Raw genomic sequence first — 15,357 nt, 5'->3', positions numbered from 1 at the left:
CCATTACTTCCGCGTTGGAATCCGCGACCCTCTTCCCAGAGTTTTCCTGTGGCTTAGGTAGGTCAGCCCTGGGGGCGAGCCAGAGCGGGCACCCGCGCGCCCAGGGGCTTGCCAGCGCAGACCCCACTCCGCCCGCGAGTAGCTTAGTTGGTGGGGAGACTTGAGCTCTCACTTTCGGCCCGCAAAGGCAGATCTGCCCCGATCCCCGCAGCCCTCCCTAGTCCCGGAGACAGGTGTGGGCCGCGGAGGGAACTGGATCCGGGCCAAAAGCCCACCCGCAGGCGAGCGACCTCGCGAGGTCCGGCCCACCTTCCTTGGGTTGTAGCGGACGCCGGCAAGCCCAGGTCCAGTGAACGTGGGCATCTGCCCGGTGACGGATTTTCAACCCACCGCCAGGGCTAAGGCTCCCCGCCCACCAGCGAGCCACTTTCCCGCGCGGACACCTCTAACTCCGGCAGCCCAGGCTGGGAACTCGGAGATCCAGAGTGACCTCCCCTCCCCTCCGCGCACACGTCAGCGCTGGCGTCGTGGAAGCGCCGTAATGTCCCGAAGAAGCGCGTCTCCAAACTTGCACCCCGCTGCCGCAGCTTCAACGGAGAAATCCCTTGCCCCAAGCACACGTCAGCCCTGCCCGCGGAGTCATGGCACAGCAAAAGAGAGGCTCTCCATGGAGATATACTCCAAAAGCGTGGGTGGCTGTGCCTAAAGGTTTGTTAGAGAAGGACAGTCAGTGAGGCTTGCTGGCTGTGGCGCCTTACGACGCTCTCTCCGACCCCTCGTCATTCAGAAGGTTCTGCAGGTCTCGGCAGCGGTGGGCTTGTCAGCCCCATCCGGCGGCCAGCCTTCCTTGCCGGATCGCCCACGTTTGTCGGCCTGGTCCAAGTTCTTCGTTTCAAAGCATCTGCACCTGCGAGCCCGCGGGCGGAGGCGCTGGGGGCGTTTGTGCGCGTGTATTCTGAGGCGCGTGGTAGTGATGGCGGCGCTCAGTGAGACTTTCCTGTCACTGGATACTACTACTCCCAACCGTCCTCAAAGCCGCCGGAGCAACCCCCAGGTCTTTACTTTACAATCGGCAATTTGACTTGCTCTGCTGCATGTCTGGAGGGACCAAGGAAAGTGTGGAGACGCTCCAAGGATTAGGTGATCGGAGCTTGAAAAGAAAAAAAGCCAAACAAATAAACAAAACCCACCCACCCTAACAAATATGAGGCTGCTGGAGAGAATGAGGAAAGACTGGTTCATGGTCGGAATAGTGCTGGCGATCGCTGGAGCTAAACTGGAGCCGTCCATAGGGGTGAATGGGGGTAAGTGCTGCACCTCTGCCGGCTCCACCGCGGCTCCCACTTCAGAACTAATTTGTGAGTCTTGGAAAGGTGGGGCAACCCTCATTGCAAGCGCTTGCCAATTTCAGGGGGCACTGACCAGCCTTTGGCCCTTTTGCTGGTTTTCTAATTTACCAACCCCAGAGGGAACTTGTAATTAGGAACGGGGCAAAGGAATTTGAGCGCAGGTTGCCTTTTCCGTAGACAAACAATGACTATCCTGAGTGTCAAGAAGTGAGGTTACAGAGAATGAAACTTACTCCTCTTGCCTTCAAAGTAGCATCCTATCCCAAGGGAATCTAGGTTGCCAAGAGTTCGGTATCTATCTTGGAGTGGACCTCATTATCGAGTCTACTTTCGAGTCCTCCCCGCCCCCACATTAAAAAAAAAAAGTGGAGGAAAAACAAGAAAAGGGACACCTCCGCCCCCAACTCAGATTTTATGGCCCACATGTTGGAGAGTGATGATTTGCTGTAGTTGCTGGCGCTCCAGAAACTCCCAAGCCGACTGACACGTTGCACTGTTTCATTACAGGGCACTTCATTACAGCATACTTCCGTGTGCTGCCGGGATTCAGTTGCTATACTAGCAGTCTAACAGATACAGACTGTTAAACTATGTGTAGTGTAGTGTAGTGCGTGTTTTGGCAAGGAAATGTAGATGGACTGAAAGCACACTTAGATCTCTGAATAGTGGGAGCTTTGTACTGGAGATGATGGGCGCTGGTGGGAACATTAGAAATATTAGTTTTTTATGCCCCCCCAACACCTTTAGACAATCTTGTACTACTTTTCATAAACATTAATTGAATTTATTCAATTCGCTTGTCTTTTTGACCTTGTTTGTCAGTTTCCAAGCTTATTGACAGGCTTAATACCTAACACATGCAACCGGAGAAAATAAGGACAGAGGTGAACAGGCACAATCTTTCATAGTAGGAAGCGCTCAGGAGGATATTTGAAGTTATTTTTATCTTTTTGTTAAAACATGATGGAAGTGAATGAAATGATCTCTTAGGAGAACAGTAGTGGTCCCTTCTCCCCTTAACCTCCACCCCATTACTCTGTTTAGAAGTAGCTTCCGGGAACATTTTAAAAGGAATTATTTAAACCAAAATTGTGGAGATGAAGGCTTGTTTGTTTTAAAATTTTGTTCTTCTGTATTCAACTTAGAACAAAATGTGTAGAATATGTAACTATGAGAATAAAGCAGTTATTCCTGGTGGTTTCTCCCTCTGATTGATGATAATAGTTTCTTCTTTAACACGGCTGCTCTGTGAACTTTTGGGAAACTCTTGTGAAGATCAGGTCTGTCAAATGAAGACCCCCCCCATCCCCGGAGCTAAATGAATAGTAAGACTTAGAGTACCTTTGCATGATCTGCAATGCACACTTCACTAGCTATCGCTTCTCGTGTTAGATCTCTTATTTGCTCAGTTTTGAGATGAAATTACAGAGGATGTATGATCTTTAACTTTAAATCTGCAGGGGCTAAGTTTGGCAAAATATCTTTTACCTTGCATTCCCAAATATTCTGTGGGAAGAAAGGTGTTGAATGCTGAACAATTTCCGTGGGGCTTTTGTGCAGTGGCGTGTATGAGATAGATTCTGCAAACTTGTGTGTTCCATAGACTCTGCTTGTTAATATTTTGGTACATTATTGTATCATAGAAATGCCATTTCCCATTTTCACTAGTCCTTTTGTCTTTAATGTAGGATAATTCATTCCTTTGTTTAATTATAGTAGAATGTTAACAGTGGGAGGGGAACTTTTAAAGTGTTTTAAGCCAACATGCTTCTTTTACAGTTGAAGATACCAGGTGACTCTCTCTAGGTTAAGGTAGGTAGCTTAGGGAAGAGGAACTATTGGAGACCGGGGTATTTAAAATTCCTGGGAAACTTCTACTTCCCAAGCAAGCCAGATTCCTGTACTTTAAAATCTGTTCCTGAATCACCCTGCTTAGCTGCTGAAGAAATATTACTTGTGTGAGCTGCTGAGACAGATTCACTCACAAATATAAAGATAATGTACTTCTTATAAAAGTTTTTGAACAGCCTTCACTGCCCCCAAATGTAATGCCTTTTGCACTTGCCTTCTCCCTTTCCTTCCCTTTTCTTAGATCTCAGCAAAATGATTTGTGTAAATGCCAGGCATATTAAATAATTTATTACAGCATTTGAGGAAATCTTTGTTTCTTTTATTCATTGTTGTGCTACAAATGCCTAAGACATAGTAGGTCCTCTCTCTCTCTATATATATATAATATTATAGATTATGTTAAATAATATATTATATATTATCATATATATTATGTTATATATTGTACATAATGTTATATATTATATAAAATATATTATTATATATAATATATATTCTCTCTCAGAGTGGCCTTGAGATATTATGTATATTATATATTATATACATTATTGTATCATATATTATATATTATGTTATATACATAATATATATTAATTATATATTATATTATATATATATGGTGATTTTTCCTGAGCTTGGTCTTCTGTCCATATATCGAACAAGTGGAGGGTTTCAGGCTATGGAGGAGCCATGATTGTTGTCCTGTTGTTTTGCTTAAGTGAGTGTATTAGTTTCTTAGGGCTGCCACAACAAATTACCATGAACCAGGTGGCTCAATACAACAGAAATTTATTATCTCACAGTTCTAGAGGCCAGAAGTCTGAGGTCAAGATGTCCTCCAAAGGACATCTGGGAAAGAATCCTTTGAGTCTTCTAGCTTGTGGTGGTTGCCAGCCATTCCTTGGCTTGTGGCAATATAACTCCAGTCTGCACCTCTGTCATCACATGGCTATCTTCCTTGTGCATGTGTCTGTGTCCAAATTTCCATCTTTTAAGAATACCAGTTATTGGATTAATGTCCCTCCTAATCCAATAAGACCTCATCTTAACTAGATTACATCTGCAAAGACCCTATTTCCAAAAATGTGACATTCACAGGTTCTGGGTGGGCATGAATTTTGGGATTCCGGGGACACTATTTAATCTAGTACAAGAAGACTGAATAGGATGCCAAATACGAGATGGTCTTAGGTTTTTAAATGTTGCCATGTAGCAAGATTTCTCAGCCTTGGCACATTGACATTTTGAACATGATAATTTTTGTTGTTGGAGGGGCTGTTCTATGCCTTCCAAGATGTTTAATAGAATTCCTGATCTCTGCCCACTAGATGTTAGTAGCACATCCTATCCCCCAAGTTATGACAACCAAAAAACATTTCTAAACATTTTCAAATGTCCATGGAGGGCAAGATTTCTACTGCTGGAGAACCGCTGCTATATAGGTGTAAAATGTCATTTTGTCAAGACTGCGTTTTTTGAAAGAATGTTGTTTTTTGTTAGCACATTAGGTCTTCAAGCCAATTGTGTACATATCACAAATGATACTTATATCCACTCACAAATGATACTTTTAAGTATTGTTCTCGCAGTGTTAACACATTTGAATGCTGCCTTCCTAACTCCAGAGAGGATTTCCTGGAAGGCAGGGACCAGGCCTGGCTGGGTCACCACATATCTCTAGGGCCTAGCACAATTTAATAATAATTAAGGTCATAGCAATTTATTATTAAGTACTTTATATGCATTATCTCATTCACATAGCAAGTGCTCAGTAAGTATTTGTAGAATGAATACTCTTGGGCAGAACTGAATGCATGTGTGATTACAAGCTTTTGTTTCTGATATCCTGGAAGAAATGAAATAATATTTGCTAAAGAGAAGGGAACTTCTTCCACTGATTCTCTTCTTTGGGCTCGGGGGTATTTTGATTATTATATAAGTGCTGATACCATGATAGATATAATTAGGACCTCTATTGAAGGATGTTGTTACATGCTCTCCTGTGTGCTTCTTTATTCTTCTGGTCTGAAGATACCGTGCTGAGCAAGGCAGCCATGGTCCTTGCCCTCTGGAAAATGCTCTCTGGAGTTAGGCTGCATCACACAAATGCTTACCTCTGTTGGGACAGTAAGACACTAGGGGTGACACTGATATCTAAAGTACCATTTGTTGTCCTGCAGTAGATTATTATTATTATTATTATTATTATTTTAAGACAGAGTCTTGCTTTGTTGCCCAGGCTGGAGTACAATGGCATGATCTCAGCTCACTGCAACCTCTGCCTCCTGGGCTCAGGTAATCCTCCCACTCAGCCTCCCAAGGAGCTGGGACTACAGGCGTGCACCACCATGCCTGGCTAATTTTTGTATTTTTAGTAAAGACTGGGTTTTGCCATGTTGGTCAGGCTGGTCTTGAACTCCTGGCCTCAAGTGCTCTACTCGCCTCGGCCTCCCAAAGTGCTGGGATTACAGGCGGGAACAAATAGATTCTTCTTTTGTGCCAAGTTATCTACTAAAATTCTTTTCCAACAATAACTCTTTTTTCTCTTTTTAGGACCACTGAAGCCAGAAATAACTGTATCCTACATTGCTGTTGCAACAATATTCTTTAACAGTGGACTATCATTGAAAACAGAGGTACTGTCATCTATGGGACACATGAAAAGCAGGGAGAAAAATTTAATTTCTACTTACCTTAAATTTCAGAGTCCTTTGGTAAAGCTGTTTATAGCTATAATCTGAAGGATTCACTATAGCAGAAGATAACTTGGTCGGCAAAGGACTTGTGTTTCATTCCTACATACGTGTATTATAAAAGCTGTACAGTTGAGCAGCATGGGCCCTGAGGATGTGGTTATAATGAGTATGTTTTTAATATGACAGCTGAACTGAAGCATCTACTTTAGTTCTTCCTCAACTTATGGTGGTAACTACAGTGGTGCCTGCTATGCCTGGGCACATTTGAGCTGTTGATGTTCAGTTTGGTTTTCATAACTTTTGTGGATCATCTTTGGTTCCCAGGACTCATGCTGTCCAAATAATGCTTAATTTGTCATAACTTTTAACTAATTTTTGTTTAGAAAAGCTTATTGTTCCTTAGCATATCTATTAAATATTAATAGATGTTTTAAGAGAAATATTGATGTTTTTCATTTGACACGTATATGTATGTGTCAAATGTGTGTGTGTGTATACACACACACACACACACACACACACACACACCCCACACCCGTATATATGTAGTGTTATTTACTGATTTACTGATTCAGGTTTCACCGAACATGAGATTCTCTTGGAAGTAAAGAAATCCAGACATTTTTACATTTACGTGGGATAGAGGAATGAGTAGAATTTATGATTCTCTTTTAACTTACAATGGAAGAAAAAAAAAGAGGAGAAAATACCCATTTGCTCTTGAAGAAATTACATAAAACTATCATTCTAACATCCTGTTCTTATATAGATGGGAATATCTCACTATAAGAAGGTATTTTGTTTTTGGAAATGGCTTTAAAAATTAAAATTCTAGTCCAGCATCATGTCTTACCTTTATTTATTTTAAGTGTGATTGGAATGGAGACTAAATTTAGTTATCTCCTTCTTAGATCATCCTAGTAGCAACATGGAAAAAATATGACTTTACTAAATTTATGTATTCTGTAGCCATCAGTTGGTATAAATCTTTTCATTGTTTTTTTTTTTTTATTTTTATTTTTTTTTTTTATTTGAGACAGAATCTCACTCTGTCGCCCAGGCTGGAGGGCAGTAGTGTGATCACGGCTCACTGCAACCTCCGCCTCCCGGGTTCAAGTGATTCTCCTGCCTCAGCCTCCCGAATAGCTGGGAGTACAGGCACCCACCACCACGCCCGGCTAATTTCTGTATTTTTAATAGAGGTGGGGTTTCACTACATTGGCCAGGCTGGTCTTGAACTCCTGACCTCAAATGATTCACCCACTTCAGCCTCCCAAAGTGTTGGGATTACAGGCATGAGCCACCACACTCGGCCTCATTGGGGTATTTTTTGATATACATGGGATCATTGTGTAGTGTCTATAGCTGATAAATTGTGTCTCAAGAATTGTAAATATTTTCTGTGATTACCTACTTTTCTGAAAATAACTGACATGGGATGAGATTTCCAAGTATGTCAAATTCCAATTTTGGTATACAATATTGATATGAGAGGACCATAATTACTACTTACAGGGCACAGGCTTTTTTTCTGTCAACATATGAGTTCTAATATTTGTTCTCAAATGTGGGGCACAGTGATACAGAAAGATATTTGCTACTACCATAATGTTGGACTGATCTTGTTTGGAGGTCTTCCTGCTGACCTTGGCTAATGCTCTTTATGGAGCAGCTTTCTAACCCAAGTCCTTTACTTGGGACGTTGCTCTATGTCCCCTGGTGGCTGCTTAATGGCTACAGCTATTACTCGTACCATGGGAAATCCAGAAAGCGACTTGATTTCTCTCACTCCTTAGCTTCTTACTTAATGCGATTCTGTGAAGCAGCCAACTTTGTGAGATGCAGGAGTTGAAGAAGGAAGAATGCCACAGCTGTCAGCATTTCTCTAAGGACTGACTTCTTTTGTAAGCACCTGAGAAACCTTCAGTCATCCACCTAATTTGGATCTAATGAAATGCCGTGATCTTGTGCTTTATCATGGTATCTAAGCAGCAATCAAAGCCATTTCTTCCATCAAAAGCCCTTTTCAAACGAATACAACATTAAGTCATTTTCAAAAGCCATTTAACTTAAGATGTCCTAGATTGTATCATTGTGTAATATTAAACCACTTCTAAACCCTGCTAATTTCATGGGTAACTTGTAACTTAGGAGGTAGCAGTCATATTTGTTTACTAGTTAGTAATCCTAAATTCATTTCAGTGGGGATTACAATTTATATATCTTATTAGGTCCTAAAATAGTTCATTTTTGCACACAGGAGACAGTGAATTATTATTGACTTGAGTTTATTTGGAAGCATTTGTGTTGGTCCCATTCAAGTTTGATTTATATTGAACATTTCTTATATGACTCATACATTGATTTAATGACATGTATTCTAAAATTTGTTTTAGTAATTTGTTAAAATTATAAAGGACACTGTGCTAATGCAATGCTGAGTCTTCAGTTTTATGACTATTAATTTCTAGTTTTTTGAAATTTTGTTGTATTGAAGTGAAATATGGTCACATTTAAAATTCATATTTAGTTCACTTCAAACCTGTAGTTTCAGAGGATTTGTCACTTAGCCGACTGTGGCAGGGTGAATTCGTTTCAACAAATATCAATTAAGTACTTATGGCCACAAGGCACGGTGCTGGGGATAGAAACAAAGGTGAGCAGGAGACTCAGGGGCTGAGAAAAGGTCCTGAGTAGGGCAGAAGATGCAGGTTTTTCTTTATTTTTCTGTAAAAATTATTATTTTTTATCCTATTAGCAGAAAAGCAAATATAGCAAACTCTAAACTTTAGACTCATGCTGTTTGTTTCAAGCCCAGAGCTATGAGCCTGACTCTCGGCAAATGAATGAGATGGTCAGATAAAGGGTTACAAGAGAAATCAGTGTCTAATGAAAATATTTCTATGTCCCAGTTAGAGCCCTGGTTTTAAGCAATGCTTGATGCTGTCAATGAGACTCTGATATAATCAGTACATGATGTGGAGTGTCTTCTTAAGTTTATTTTAATGGATTTTGACCTTATTACATATGAATAAACAAACTATGATGCAGAGCCAACTTTTTGATTATTCATGATGGCATTTATTTGACTATGTGGCTCAAAATTCTACATGGGTATGTATGGAATAATAACTATTTTGGAATTTACAGGGTTTACTTGCTTGTTATTTTCTTTTATTAACTTGTTTTATCACCTTGTTTTATCTTTATGGTTGTATGCAGAAGATATGGAAAATATATGATTCTGGGATTTTGTGAAAGTCTTGAAGCTCTTTCTTAGAAGCACTTCCCTATTGTTAAGAGGCCCCTTATGAGCCAACATGGTTGGTTGTTGTGACTTGTTTTGCTGGGTTCTTTACTGTACCATCATTCTGATGCAATGGCAATTTCTAAGTGTCATTTATTAGGTCAGCAGTATTTTCTAAGCACATTTTAGTTTTTATAACTTGTTTCTGTTGTAATAAAAGTGGTATTTACTTATTATAGAAAGATTAGAAAGATTAAAAATGACTACTATTAACTATTAACATCCATTTTTTAGTCCTTTTTAAAAAATATGTTTTATATGCATAATATTTTACAAATAAAATTGGATGTGAATGTAGTATGTTTATACACATATTGTGGACCTTTGCACATACACACATGTAATCTTATTCTTTTCATGTAACATTGTATAATTTAATATTATTTATATTTTCTTTATATAGTATATAAAAAGTATACGTTACTTTTATGAACATATGATTTATTCACATAGTTCAGAATTAAAAGGTATAAAGATATGTATAAGTCTTTTTTTTTCACTCTTCCACCAACTATCCAGTTTTCTTCTCTGGAGACAAACAATATTAACAATTTCTGTGTACCTCTCCAGAGATAATTCCATGTGAAACATACACATGCATATTCTACTCCCCTACAGATTGTATTTCATACTGTTTGGCGCCTTAACTTATTTTACTTAAAAAACATGTCTTGTACATTGTTTCATCTCAACACATAAATAAGCCCATTTTTTTTTGTACACCAAATAGTATTCTGTTGTATGGATGTGTCGTGATGTATTTTTGTTGTCCTATATTGATGAACATTTAGTTAGTTTACAAGGTTTTGCTATTACAAACATGTTGCAAAGGATAAAAATATATTATTTCTTATATTTGGAAACATATGTGAAGGATAAATTCCTGGAAGTGGAATTGCTAGGTCAAATGATATATGTAGTTTAAGTTGTAACAGATATTCCAAGTACCTAGAATGGTGCCAGGTGCTCAGTAAGTATTACTTAAATGAAGGAATGAGTTGCTAGGTTGCTCTCTATAGGTTATGCCAATTTATACACCTATTGATAAAGTAGGGGAGAGATTCTGTACACCTGCATTCTCATCAACAAGGTATTTAATAGCTCATAACACTCCAATTAGATTTTAACTTTTTAAATGATTCTCCTATTTTTGGACATTTGTTTCCAGATTTTGCTCGAATAGATAACACTGTGATGATCAATTTTGTGTATTAATGTTTACAATCACGTTTTTATATCTTTAGGATAAATTCCTAGTCATAAAATTCTGGGGTACAAGAATATGAATTATATAGTCCTTGATATATATTACCAAATTAATTTTCAGAAAAGTTATGCCATTTTTTATTCCTATCAGAAGTATATGCAGTCCGGGCATGGTGGCTCATGCCTGTAATCCCAGCACTTGGGGAGGCCGAGGCGGGTGGATCACCTGAGGTCAGGAGTTCCAGACAAGCCTGGCCAACATGGCAAAACCCCATCTCTACTCAAAATACAAAAATTAGCTGGGTGTAGTGGTGGGCGCCTGTAATCCCAGCTACTTGGGAGGTGGAGGCAGGAGAATCGCTTGAACTCAGGAGGCAGTGGTTGCAGGGAGCCGAGATCGCACCATTGCACTCCAGCGTGGATGACAAGAGTGAAACTGCATCTCAAAAAAGAAAAGTATATGCAAATGCCTTAGTGTATTCTGGCTAATCATTTCATTACGGTATTTTAAAAAATAAAAATACTAATATTTGTTTAGTGTTTATCAAATGCCTCTGAGTATATTTAAATGAGATTTGGCTTCAAGGCTGTTGAGAATTCTCTGGAACTGCTGGTGCTCAAGTTTTCTCTGGAGTAGAGCTCTAAGAATTCTGATTCACTGTAAGGATGGCTTGCTTTCTCTTAGGTCTGATCCCAGGACCTAATATGACTTCTGGTAGGCTGAGTGTTTTCTAGTGGTCCTAAATTATACTCAGATTGCTAGAAATTCTTTAGATGTCATTTAGGGATGTCTTGTTACCTAACAGGAAGGAACTGCTGTGTGTATCTCCACACAGGGAGATAGACAGTGGGAAGTGATGAGACTAATCTCAGAATGTGGTGATGAGCAAATGAGTCTGCATTAACATACTGTTGATTAAACTGATAAACTTTGGCTAATGTCTCTGAGGCTGAGGATCTCTTGAACATCTTACCTGAACAAAGGGGCCATTGCAGTTCTATACTTACAACCAGTGACTCTCTGGCATAGTTGAATATGCTTTAATGATCACTTGCTTGTTTTAAAGGACAGTAGTTTTTCTAGCACTTTCCAATTTTCTTTTATTTTAGTTTCCTGTTTTGTTTTTATTTCAACACAATATAAACTCAAATGCAAGTATTTGTTAGTTTATATATATTTGAATCCTAGAGGTTAACTAATTATCCTTTTTTTAGTTGTCAAACTCATAACGTCTGCCTGGTTTCTTATGTTTAATGTGCATTTTTTTCCCCTCTTGGGGCAGCAGTGGGAGAAGCAGGCATGGGTTTGCTAGCATGCCAGAAAATTTAGTTCTGATCTTCACCATATAGTAGCTCTCAACTTCAATTTCTTCATCGGTAAAACAGGGATAATAGTATTTACTTAATGAGATTCTTGTGAGGATTAAGTGAGATAGCATGTAAAGTGACAAGCTCAGATTATGGCACAAAGCTGGTATTCTGTTAGTATTAACAAAGAATCTAGTGAATAGACTGTGGAAGGAAATGCCATTTGGAATTAGAGACTATCATTGAGGGAAATGTTTTTTAAAGTATTAATTTGTAGATTCAGTAACATCTTGCCAAATTGAGGACTTACAGCCTTGGTGCAATGAATAGAGGTTAATTACTGTATTTGGTTGAAATGTGATAGGTCTTATTAAGGTTTTTTTGAAAAGATTTATTATTTTATGTAGGTAAACATACATGTACGTTGTTCAACAATCCCCAAATCTATACTAGTATAAAGTATAGTTAGCTTAGTCCTGGTCCAGAATTTTACACATCTGATTTGTTAGGGCTTATTGTGTATTGTAAAGAAATTAGAATAAGAACATTTAAAAAATTTTAGGCCAGGCATGGTGGCTCATGCCTGTAATTCCAGCACTTTGGGAAGCCGAGGAGGGCAGATCACGAGGTCAGGAGGTCGAGACCATTCTGCCCAACATGGTGAAACCCCGTCCTACTAAAATACAAAAATTAAGAGGGCATGGTGGCGGCAGGCACCTGTAGTCCAGACTACTCAGGAGGCTGAGGCAGGAGAATCCCTTGAACCTGGGGGGCAGAGGTTGCAGTGAGCCAAGATCGTGCCACTACACTCCAGCCTGGGTGACGAGCAAAAACTCCATCTCAAAAAAAAAAAAAATTTTAAGATATTTTAAACAAAAATACTTTATAGCCTTCATGAGTAACTTTTTTCTCTTGCATTCTGTCTCATATGCATATACTTATAGATAAAAATTTTAGCTATGAAAAAACTCAAAATTAAAAACTAACTCATGTGATGTTATTTTAGTAGGGATCTCCTTTCAGGAATAGTTTTCTTACCTTTGTTTATTTTGTTTCCTTAATTTTTCCAGGAGCTGACCAGTGCTTTGGTGCATCTAAAACTGCATCTTTTTATTCAGATCTTTACTCTTGCATTCTTCCCAGCAGCAATGTGGCTTTTTCTTCAGCTTTTATCAATCACACCCATCAACGAATGGCTTTTAAAAGGGTATGTTTAAATCTTTAAAAGTGGGTCCACTTTTAATGGGGCATCTCTAGAGACATTATTGTTTCTATGGCAACTATATACAAAAGGGCTTATGTGTACTATCTTAAAAGGAAGTAAAAACACATCTTTGTTTTCCTTTAAAACAATAGTATTTCATCAAGGAGGTTCATCAAATAATTAACAGAATCTTAAGATACACCCTCATGCTTCATCCTGAGGTTTTATGACGAGCACTTTTCTGAGAATTTTAAAGAGTGGTCTTGGAAGAAAAATGAGAAGGACTAGCAGATGTAAGATCTGTATGCAAGTCAATTGGATGTCAATTAATTAGATAATAGCTGAGTATAATGTGTGTTTTAGAAATGTTTAAGGAATGAAACATACATATATGTGGGACAAACGTTACCTTTTCATTGTCTTATGTTTGATATAATAGTTGAACTTAGAGCCTGAAGATTGAATTCTGACCATATCCCTAACATACTATGTGACTTTGAGCAAAGTTTTTAAATAGTTTTTAATGTCAATTTCCCTGTCTAGAAAAGGAGGATAATCATACTTTTACTGCTTACTTACCAATGATGTTGGGGATATCAATTGAAATTACGTATTCATTGATTCAAGTTATTTATTTAGCTTCTGCTTTGTTTCAGGAGTTATTATAAATATTGGAGAAACAACAGTGAAATGCCAGTTAGTTTTGCATGTTGGGGAGTCTCAGGGGGTGTGGTATCAATAAACAAGTAAGTAGATGAGCAAGATAGAGATAAATGATGTAAAAAGAACAAAACAGTGAGATATGTGAAAGTGGTTGGGTGGGCAGGCTGGTGATTAATTTAGATTTCAGAGTTCTGGGGGCAGAATGTTCTAGGGAAAGGAAAGAGAATGTACAAAGGCTCTAGGGAAGGATCAAGCCTGTTGTGTTTTCCAGTCAGTAAAGCAGCCAGAAAGGCCAGAACCTGGTGATGTAGAGGAAAAATACCATGTCCTAGTGGTAGAAAAGTAGGCAGGAATGAGGTATGTAGAGCCTTATAGGCCGTGGTACAGCATTCGGATTTTATTCTGAGTGCTACAGGAAGCTACTGGAGGGATTGGAATGAGGGAGTGATGTGGTCTGATTTATGTTTGCAAATGATTCTTCTGATAGCTATGTGGAGAAGAGATAGTAGAGGGGCCTGAGAGAAATCAACTCAGAGAGTAGTGGTGAGGTAGCAGTTCAATAGAGAGGAATGAATGTGTGCCAGATAGATTTTACAGTAGAGCTTTCAGCAGTGATGGGTGAGGAGGATGTAAAAGGAGGACAGAGGAACCAAGGGTGACTTCTGGGTTTTAGGTATGAACCACTGGGTAATTGGTAACATCATTTACTTAAGAGGGGAAAACTAGGTTAGGAGGCATGGTGGAAATCAAGAGTGCCATTTTGGCCAAATTTAGTTTGAGAGAATGAACATAAAATTTCACCAAAAAGTGTAAAATGCCACATAAATATGATGACATCATTTTAGAGCAAAAATGTATTATGCATATCAAGAACCAATAGTTACTGAATATCTGCCATGTGTAGGCCACTCAAGGAATACAAAGATATTTACTCATTTTTGTTGTCTTCTGGGAACTTCCAACCTAGTTGGTTATAAAGGACATATATATATATATGCCTCCTAGTAATCACCAAAATGGGGCACCATGTGATTTTTCAGATGAGTGGTGTAATCAGTTAAAGAATAAGCAGTTCAGCAAAGGTTGGGTACTCGTAGAGATTTCAAAAATGTGGCATTAATGAGATACAAAGATAAAATATTTCCATAGGGTTGGCTTGCAGAAGGCCTGAATTACTGGGCTGAGGAGTTTGCATTTGAAGCTATAGATGATGGAGAGAGAGCTGTTAAAAATGCTAAACAAGCGAATAACAACATCTTTAAAAGTGGCTACTAAGGAATATTAATTGGACAGCTTGGACTTTCAATATGCTAAATAAAACAAACAATTCTGACTTCAAGATGTTGAACTTAAAGGAGTATACACTTACCGTAATTCACTTAGAGAAAGCTCTTCCTGGCTTAGTGTTTTTTCCCTTCCCCTCCCTAATTTGAAAGTACATACTTAGTATATTAACTTGAAGGGGTTGCATAATCATGTCTAAGTTGTTGAAATAAAGATATTCTGAGCACATGCTCCTTACCTTGCATAGTAAAGGGACAGAGTGAGATAGAGGGAACATTGAATAGGCCTTTGTAAGTGTCCAGATTGGCTGAGAAGCATCTGGACAGGGATGATGGTGGCAGTAGTCATGGAGGAAACTGGAAAGTTAGTTATGGTGACAGATTGATTTATTTTTATTTTTATTTTTTGAGACAGAGTCTCACTCTGTCACCAGGCTGGAGTGCAGTGGCGTAATCTCGGCTCACTGCAACCTCTGCCTCCTGGGTTCAA

General features: G+C 39.0%; 1 protein-coding gene across 20 annotated transcripts in view; it reads left to right on the top strand.

Moving 5' to 3' along the window:
* The first annotated feature begins 640 nt into the window (after window positions 1-640).
* The window catches only part of SLC10A7 (solute carrier family 10 member 7), a 268,404-nt gene continuing 253,687 nt past the window's right edge, over window positions 641-15,357 (top strand). For 6 of the 20 annotated variants that reach the window (XM_063664165.1, XM_054486383.2, XM_054486381.2 and 3 more), the window contains exons 1-2: window positions 955-1,304; window positions 5,754-5,836. In XM_063664165.1, coding sequence (XP_063520235.1) covers window positions 1,205-1,304; window positions 5,754-5,836 — 183 coding nt within the window. In that variant the 5' untranslated portion in view covers window positions 955-1,204. Of the gene's footprint in view, window positions 1,305-5,753; window positions 5,837-7,692; window positions 9,039-12,787; window positions 12,925-15,357 lie in introns of those variants that run through there. The other 14 variants (XM_063664164.1, XM_063664162.1, XM_054486375.2 and 11 more) reach the window with 10 other exon arrangements.

Source organism: Pongo pygmaeus, chromosome 3 (assembly GCF_028885625.2).
Source record: "Pongo pygmaeus isolate AG05252 chromosome 3, NHGRI_mPonPyg2-v2.0_pri, whole genome shotgun sequence".
NCBI lineage: Eukaryota > Metazoa > Chordata > Mammalia > Primates > Hominidae > Pongo > Pongo pygmaeus.
The sequence above is the reverse complement of the archived record's forward strand: the minus strand, read 5'-3'. Positions and strand labels throughout refer to the sequence as shown.